We start from the raw sequence: 9,766 nt of genomic DNA, 5'->3' as shown, positions 1-9,766 counted from the left end.
GACTTTCGTTTTATAGCTTTTTTGAGGTTTGATTATTAAGCAGTTTAAACTTTATAGTGATGATTCAGCTGATTGTCGATTGGTGGACAATGATTCAGCTACTTCTTTTTTTAAATATATATGATCCATCAATTTCAGTGAAATCGAAACTGATAATCACAGACGGACAATATGTTCAATGATATAAACAATATCGTCTTACCAGATATATTTTGTATCTCTTTAACTTAATCCGCTTCTCATTCAACATCTAGTGGTCTCTAACTCGACACAAACAATGGCACGCACGATTCAACAACAAATTAACACCTCCAATTTGTAACTTGTATTCAATTTCATTTTAAAATTTTGATTCCACGTTCTTAATTTATATTTCGATTTTTGTGTAGATTTGATATCAATATCGTGCAGGGACATGAATTAATAATTTTAAAATAAATAAACAAATTATACATAAATATAGAGTCATAGCTGTGTAATCAAGTTTGACTATATAAAGTTATAAACTGATTCAAACGAGATACAAATTAAATTATTTTTTAAAAAAGTACTTTTGAAAATGGAGTTTAACAAGAAAACTTCAACATTCCTAAATCGGCCGCACAAATATTCCACCAACCAAGTCAACACCAACACCTTAACAAAAAATAATAAAATAAATAATCAACAATATCACAAATTCAATGAAGAAGAAAAGTTACAAGAACAAATGTAAATGAACCAATTCACATAATCAGTGAATTTTATTCCAGATTTAAAGTGATAGTATATATAATCAACATAGCATGCTCATGATCATGTAGTAAAAATAAAACAAAACAAAAATCAATCAACGTTTAGTAGTTTTCTGATACTTCTCTTTGATCCACTGAAGCCCCACAGATGTCCCTTCCTTCACCTTCTTGACGCCGGTGGTGGCCGCCGATTTGGTCTTCTCTCCCACCTTCTTCCCATACGCGGCCGCGCCGCTGCTCTTCTTCTTCTCCTCCGGCGTCGGATCCGCCGCCGTGTCCCACTGATCAGCCCATGATCCACCGTCCATTTCTTTCTGAATTTCTTGGCTAAGAGATAGAGATATATAGATTAGAGAGAGAATGTGGAGTTGTTGATATCAAGGAAAAGAATGAGCCAAATATGGCAAATTAAGATATTGTGGAGATTATGTGGTATTAATATTGTTGTAATTTGTAAGCATTATGTGTATATTCAACATTCAACGCTGTTTGCATTTGACTAAACTAACCCTCTTATTTAATGGAATTATGTTGATATGGATCGTATCATGCCAATTATTTTTTTTTTTGGCAAATAATTACAATGGAAAAAAGAATCTTCTAGAAGATTATTTATATATGATAAAATATATCGTGGTTGTCGTATGAGTAAATAAAGTTTGCACATGATAAAATTGCGTGCATTTGCAAATTTGAAAAATTAAGTACTCCGTATCTAATTAACAAAATATAACACGTGCGTTTCATCATCATCATCATTATTATTATTACTCTTTTTATTTTAGAGAAATATGACATATATACTAAATAGCCGATAATGAAGCCAGAATTTTAATATTGAGTCTAAATTATTGCCGATAAAGAAGCCAGAATTTTAATATTGAGTCTAAACTATTGTTAACAGTTAAGGTAATTTCATTATCATCGTCATTATAAGTAGTTGTGATATAAGCATTAGGAGTTGCGGAAGATTAATAATGAAAAAAATGGAAAAGTGAACTATATTTTATTTCATAGACATTTTTACCTTTATAGCTTCATTAGATTCATCTTTAGTGATTATCTTTCTTTTTCTTCTGCATTCACTTTTATTTTTCTTATTCATATTTCTCTTTAATTACAACTATAGCAACAAATCATTAATTACGAGAAGGATAATTAACAAGAAAAATGAATGAATAAGAAAGGAGGAAACTAAAATTACAAAAAAAAATACGTACACGTTTAAATATCATGTTAATATAGTTATTAATGAACAAAAAGTATATAAATAAAATAAAAAAGATCTCAAAGATTTTACCTATATGTTTCTAAGGTCATATTCTAATGCTTATAGCACCCTAATCCAAAATCAAGACCAAATCTCCACCCTTAGATTTTAAAATGAGTGAATGAGATTAAATCTTACGAATCTCAATAAATAGTAGACAAAATATCAACAGAAGGGTAATATCGTCATTATGTTATCATATAATAATTTTTGTGAATGTTTTTTTATATCAACATAGTGTATTACAAATATCAACAATATGACATAAAAATATCAACACATATTTATTGAGATTTTTACATGATTTTATTGAGATTTTTTGATGTATTTGTTGATAAAAATCTGGCTATCAACATTTACGAAAACTAAAATACAAAATATCAAATTTCATCATCCGAACGTCGTCCGAACATATGCAATTGATATCTCGTTGGAATCCTAATAAAATTATCTTTAATTTGATATAATTTTTGTGAAAAAATAATTTAAATCGAGAGAGTTACGTAAATTTAAAGTTTTAAGATGATTTTAATGAGATGGATTGACATTAATACCCTCTAATTTTATTTATTAATTTTCTTAATTAAAAATATAATGCATGTGACATTATTTCAACCACTAGATCTTTTAATCTAATGGTTAAGATTTAATTTTATTTTGGGATTGCTAATTAGTTAATAATTCATCACTTGCCCTATGTTTCTATGCCTGTTTAATTATGCTAATAAAATTTATTGACCGCTTATCATGCACCATTCCGTAGTGAATTGAGAGAAACTATTTATTTAAAAAATCATAAAAGCTGATAATAATGATATTATTTTCATAATCATTTTTTAAACAAAATAATCTTTAATTATAATAATTTTAGAAAATATCTTTCCAATATATTTGAGATATTTAACCATAAATTGATTTATGACATTTGTATCTAAGATACTGAAAAATAAGGTTACTTTTTTTTTTATTTTAGGTAAATATCTTTAGAAAAAAAAAAGATATTCCGTTTTCTTTACCAAAAAAAAAATCTTCCGTTTAGTGTATAAAATGAAGCCACTGGTGCAGCATAACATTGGGAAAAATATAGAAATTGATACAAGTCTCTCACACAAACCCGACCATCGTCGAGTATCAAAACATTCCTACAAAATCGATCATGTGGATGGGGATGTTATTAGGACTCAACTACATGATAAGAGAAGTACTAGTATGGAGAGAAGCTAGCTTGTCCTATAGCCGAATTCTGCTTATGTGCACATGCAGTTTTTTTTTGATAAAATTGTGAACCGCCCGACTTAATTTTGGATTTGAATCTATTTCATAATTTTATCAAGACAAATATGCATGTGCAGTATGTAAGCAGAATTAGGCTGCAAGACAAGTTATGGTCTATGTGTTTCATTCTTTTATCAAGTAGCTGTGTTCCGCTAACGTCCACATGGAGAATAAAGAACAAGCATGAAAATAGCAAGAGCAAACAATTGGAAGTGAGACTCTGAGAGTAAGCTTGTTTTGGGAGTTATGGATCACACTGAGTATTTAATGCTGATCATATGATTTTTGAATTTTCTGATGTTTCTATTGCACCTCTTACCAGTTTATTCTTGTTTTGGACTTTATGCCAACTGCATTTTAGAATTCTTATAAGATAAGATGATTTTGCATAGTGGTATATATTAAAATAGGTATTGCAAAGACTCAACATATAAAGAATTTGGAATAATTTATAGAGCAGTTTAAGTGTGTTTTGATTAGAATTTATATGCATAATTCGTGAAGTTTAACTAATATTGCTTCTGCTCTGGTTACAAACAAAAGTAACTGGAATAGTGACTAGAGAGTGAAAATTGCATCTACCGCAGCATATTAGTTATTAACAAATAAAGGCAAACCAAAAATTGCATCTTGATGTAAGATTAAGAAATTTGTTTGTAGATTAATGAAGTTTGGTAATTATATATTTAGTATAATGGTAACTATGGATTCTGGAAATCATAACTATCTTTAGAATAAGATAAATATTAGCTACTACTATTAGACCACCTTTATAGGTCGGGTGCTATGTGTGTATTTTCATATTAAAATAAAATAAAAAATAAAAAATAAAATCAAGGTCTCTCACTTTTTTGTGATAATTAAATCAATTGAATATCAACAGACATACAGACATGTTACATGTACAAATTGGAGACATGCCATCAAAGCTAAACAACTATCAAGCACAAAGACACTTGCGCTGGCCCGAAAACAAAAAACCATAAAAACAAAAGAAAAAGAAAAGAAAATGATGAAAATGTTCACCAAAGTGAGTCCACCATCTAAACCCAATATGGGAGGGCCTCATTAAAACTATGAGAGCATCCGCAACGCGGGCTCGATGCGGGCTCAGTCTCGTCTCGACGAGACGAGCTAGCATCGAGACAGCGTTGCGAGGCTCGTCTCGTCTCGACGGGACGAGACATCTCGTCTCGCTACGCGACCCGGCGAGGCCGGCCTCGAGCTGGCGAGACGACGCGCGCGCTCACGTGGCGCGCGCTGGAGCATTGCGTGACGCCCACTCGCCGGCCCGCGAGTGGGCGTCGTAATTATGACGTAATAATTTATTTTTTTTTATAAATTCGAATTTAATAAAAAAAAAAAATTTCAAACGGTCAAATGACCGTTGGGAACAAGACGGTCGAATTTTTAAATTTTTTTTTCTTTTATTCTTCTATAAATATACTTCATACTCCATTCACCATTTTACACACAAACACTACTCTCATTCCTCATTCCTCTTTCATTTTACACACAAACAATACTCTCAAATTGTTGAAAAAATGTCCGGCGATGGAAACTCCAGCGGCGGCGGCTCCAGTAGGCGGCGCTCCGGCGGGTTCGACTTGAACTCGTTCGACGATTGGGCGAGCATGTACAACTGTTTGGGTACTCCCGGTTCGTCGCCGGGCACCCAAGGCTCGACCACCCCGCCGGCGCACCAAACACCACATTTTGATGTGGATGCATACTATCGTCCCTCCCCCCCAGAGGTACGGGCAATCGCCGGGATTATCCCAAATTCAGGAGAATTTTTTGGCGCCTGAACGCAGTTTTCCCGACTGGCCAATTGGTGGAGGCTCCTGCTCCGGCACGGGCGCCGGCGGGATCAACCTCAGGCTTGGCGTCAATGCCGAGGAGGAAGATGAAGAAGAGGAGGAAGCGGAGGCAGAGGCTGTGGGAGACGGCACCCGTCATCCATACAGCCAAGCCGAGACGTTGGCTCTGTATGACGCTTGGATCAGCGTCTCGTACGATCATGTCGTCGGGAATCAACAAACCCACAAGTGTTTTTGGCTAAAAGTCACCGAAGTTTACAACGCACGAAGGCCGACGAATACCGTTCCCCGCAACATGAAGATGCTCCGCAGTCATTGGGACCGATGCGACAGAGATGTCAAAATTTTTGCGCGATATACAGGGGAGAAGAGGTGAATTATCAGAGCGGAGCCAGTGGAGCCGACATTCTGAGAGCGGCGTTGCGGGTCTTCAAAGACGACGTTGGCAAAGATTTCAAGCTTGTCGATGTTTGGTCGCAAGTCTACCACCTTGAAAGGTGGGCTGGCGGTGTCGAGTCGGGCTCGAAACGCACGAAGCGCACGACGCGTGGCCACTACTCGTCTAGTGATGGCGGCGAAGGCAACACCTCACGTGAGGGCACGCCAACCGATGATGCAGGGGGGTCTTCTTCCAGTGCACGACGTCGGCCGCAAGGGACCAAGGCAGCGAAGGCGGCTAGAGCGAGGAGGAGAGTGAGAGGAGGGAGAGGGAGGGGCCGCGGCGAATCAAGCCAGGCGGGCTCGGGCTCCAGCACGGGCACGGGCACGGGCTCGCACACCCTAATGTCCATGTACCTAGTCGCCACGATGGCGGACCTTTCAAAAATGAATCCTGGCCAAGTTGCAGCCCATATGACTGGAATTGAGTATATGAGAGCTCATCTTGGTATAGGTGCACCGCCGACTTCGGGGGATGATGATTCGCCGGCGGAGTAGTTTTTATAGTTTCATTTAGAGTATTTTAATTATGTATTTTTTTTTATTTTTTAGGATTTTAAATTATGTATTTTTTTTTATTTTTTAGGATTTTAAATTATGTATTTTTTTTTTAATTTTTAGGCTTTTAAATTGTAATATTTATTTTATTTTAATGAAGTTGTTTTTATTAAAAATGAATTTGTTGGAATTAAAAATAAAAAATGAAATAAAATGAATAGTTAAGAGATGGTTAAGAGATAGAGGGATGCAGGTGTTGTCTTTTAGTTAAGAGATGAGCTGAAAAGTACAGTGAGGCCCATGAATAGTGAAGAGATGAGACGGTTAAGAGACGGATAAGAGACAGCGTTGCGGATGACCTGATGCTCAATGCTCGACTATCAAGCATTGAGGAATAGTTGAAATTGAACCATTGCTTGCTTGACAGTTGACACACAATGCACAATGCCGAATGCATAATTGAAAGCGTTGAGCAATTGATTCAACTGAGGGCGGTGGTGATCGATTTGTGAAGTGCGACAGTCGATGTCGGATAAATGAGGCAATAACTCATTCTTTTCATGAGTATAATTTATTGGGAAATATAATTTTAATAATACAAAATGCTAAAACATAATCTAATTTTGAATTGATAAAAAGGGTGAAATATCTCTTCTGTTCAGTAATACTCCATTCGTCCGCAAAATGTTGTCCATGATTGACTTAACATGAGTTTTAATAAATGTGAAAAAAAATAAATGGAAAAAGTTAGTAGTACGTGGGTCCCACATTTATAAATTAGTTTTATAATAGAAAAAAAACAAAAAAAAAAAACAAAATAGACAATATTTTACGGAAGGATCGAAATAGCAAAACTGGTCAACATTTCACGAAGGGAGGGAGTACACGTTTATAAACAAGCGGGAAAATACTGAATTTGAAATTGAAATTGAAATTGAAATAGGCCCAAATTCATCACAAACCCTAGTTTCTCTTGAAAAAAGATGGGTAATGAGCCTATCAAGCCGGTGGAGCCCCAATCGGAATCCAGCGAAGATGATGAAGAAGGATTTCCCGATGAAGTTTCCGACTCCGAATCCGAAGCCGAACAGACACAGTTCCGGATCACGACGCAAAAGAAATCAAATCCTCAGATCTCCGCCACATCCTCGCCGCAGCGGCCGGCCCCTTCCGCCGCCGAGACGGAGCCCTGGGAGAAAAAATCCGATCTCCTCCAGAGACTCTGGAGCCAGGAGGATGAGATCGTCATCTTGAAGGGGATGATCGATTACACTTCTAAGCACGAATCCGATCCGATTTCCTATTTGAACGCCTTTCACGATTTCACCAAGAAAAATGCCAGCAGGAGTCAGCAGCTGCAGGACAAGATTGAGAGAATGAAGAAGGAATACGAAAACAGCACGAGAACGATCGCTTACGATTTGTCGAAAAAAAGACAGGGGAATGAAGATAAGGGGCGCGCGATAGTGATGAGAGCAAAATGTAGCTTGGCGACAATGGAGGGGAGGATGATGATGTATGGTGAAGAGACGTTTGAGTCGGGGCAACGGGCCGAGTGGGAGAAGGAGTGGAACGAGCTGAGAACCGAGGAGCTTCGGCTTCACCTCAAACAGATGGAGATTAGAGTAGCTCAGACCAAGCTTGTTTTAGGAGCTTTGGATCACTGATTTTAGACTTTTAATATTCTTGTAAGTTAGGATGATTTTAATGTATTAAGACTTGTGGGAATAAAGTATGCTATGTGCATAAATTGTTAGTCTATCGTTTCGTCCCAACTATCTTGAGACGTTTGTTTTGGCTGCGGGATTCAACGAAGGCTTGATGAGTGATTATGGAGTGCCTGAGATAAGCATCAAATTTAGGCCTAGTTTTCTCAAGTAACCACAAGATTCTTTAGCTGAGTTAGGAGAATAACACAATCCAACCTTTCCTGCAAACACACCGCGAAAAATCAAGAACAACACCATCCAAACTCACCACATGACTGAAATCTCTATTCCCATCACAAAGCAGCAGCAGTAACACTAGAGTTCATTTAATTTGGCTCGATAAAAGTGTTGATCAAGCTGTTTGGTGAAACTCGTGATATGAACATGTCATATTTGACCCAAGTCCTAAGACAATGCTCGATTAACTAGCTCGTGAACAAGTTCGTTGAATATATCCCAATCTAGTAACAAGCTCTTCTAGTACCCTTTGATCAATCTGCAATATTTTTTGAAAAATTGCTTCATTGTATTATTGTTACTTCTTTGATTGGAAAAATCCAAACAAAAATGACTGGAAGAGTGAATAGGCATATCCCAAAATGCACATCTAACCCCACCATTTTCACAAATTACACAAAAAGGCAAACCAGAAAATGCACATGTTGATGTGAGATAAAGAAATTTGTTAATAGATTAATGAAGTTTGGTAATTATGGATAATGGAAACTAGGGATTCTTGAAATCATACCTATCTTTAGAAAGATGAAACATTAGGCCTTGAGGTCTACTTTCGGTGAGGATTGTATTACTAGGTCAATCCGAATATTAAAAGCCATTCTATAACCTAGCTACAATGCCTTTAATTTTTCACCTAAACCAACACCTCCTTTTTAGCAAAGTTTCAAATAATTGTGTCTAAATTCAGGATCAATGTATTGTTTAACGACTATGAATTCGACCCAGAGCAATGTAGTTCAATCAAATTGAAATATAATGACTTAGACATGTACCAACTTTATGGTCGAATTAAAATATTTACAAGAATTTTACCCTTCAATTATTGGTTGATGTTGTGATAATATATATAATTGTTAGAGTAGATATGTATGGTTCCTTCTGCAAACTACAGGGACTAAGAGCATCCGCAATGGTTAATAGGCCAGCCATTCTCTCCTCTGTCACGTCAACAACACTAAAAAAACCACCTGCCACGTCAGATTTAGGTCAGCCATAGGCCAGCCGCAATAAAAACAATTCAAAATATACTACATTTACGGAATTAAAATTGCGATATACGAAATTAAATTTACGACACATATACGGGAAAAATAATCCATTCCATTAAAAAAAAAAGTACAAAGATTTAAAAAAAAAGTACATGATTTTTTTTTTAAAAAAAAGGGCTTCAACACCCGAGCCCCGCCACTCTCTACTCCTAATCGCCGTCGCCGTCGCCCTCCTCGTCGCCGCCGCCGCCGCTGCCGCCACCCGTGGTATTTGAGCCCACGTCGGAACCCCCCAGCCGTGACCTCGCGATCTCTAAATCAGCACGCATGCTCTCGAGCATCTCGTAAAGAATCCTCTTCTCCGTGGGGTCAGTGGCGTTCTTCCACTCTCGGAAGACCTGTAACATCTGAGCCCGCGTTTGGTTACGCGAATGGAGAGTGTACTCGAGTGGGGCGGCTGGGAGGGCGGAGGACTGGACCTCGCGGGGCGATAGGGGGGATCCGCCCCTCGCAGCCCGCTGCGCCTGCTTCTATCCAACCGGGCGGGGGCGACCAGTAAATGAAGGAGGGGATGGAAACTCCTCAGCATCCGGGGGGAGGTCGTGGGATCCGCCGCTGCTGCTGCTGTAGTCGCCGCTATAGTTAAGTCGCTGCTTCTTCGGCCACCCAGCGTCGCACCTCGCCCGGAACTTCTCCGAGTCCTTCAGCAACAAGAAGCACTCCCAGAAGGTGAACTCCTTATACTTCCCCTCCAAGGGGAACTGACTCGCGGCTATCCTACGGACGTCGTCCTCAG

At 38.0% G+C, this 9,766-nt stretch overlaps 2 protein-coding genes across 2 annotated transcripts; one reads left to right on the top strand and one right to left on the bottom strand.

Annotated features, from left to right (window-relative positions):
* Positions 1-716: 716 nt before the first annotated feature.
* On the bottom strand, positions 717-1,153 carry LOC148930416 (uncharacterized). Its single transcript, XM_089067886.1, has one exon. It carries the CDS (start codon positions 1,040-1,042, stop codon positions 830-832), a length of 213 nt encoding a protein of 70 aa, XP_088924012.1. The 5' UTR covers positions 1,043-1,153; the 3' UTR covers positions 717-829.
* A 5,825-nt stretch (positions 1,154-6,978) lies between these two features.
* LOC125215938 (uncharacterized) lies at positions 6,979-7,794 on the top strand. The gene has a single exon (XM_048117523.2). It carries the CDS (start codon positions 7,019-7,021, stop codon positions 7,700-7,702), a length of 684 nt encoding a protein of 227 aa, XP_047973480.1. The 5' UTR covers positions 6,979-7,018; the 3' UTR covers positions 7,703-7,794.
* The last annotated feature ends 1,972 nt before the right edge of the window (positions 7,795-9,766 follow it).

Source organism: Salvia hispanica, chromosome 3 (genome assembly GCF_029641045.1).
Source record: "Salvia hispanica isolate PSC_SH4W2 chromosome 3, Shi_PSC_v1, whole genome shotgun sequence".
In the NCBI taxonomy this organism is placed as follows: Eukaryota; Viridiplantae; Streptophyta; class Magnoliopsida; order Lamiales; family Lamiaceae; genus Salvia; species Salvia hispanica.
Note: the sequence above shows the minus strand (reverse complement) of the source record. Positions and strands in the feature narration are given on the sequence as shown.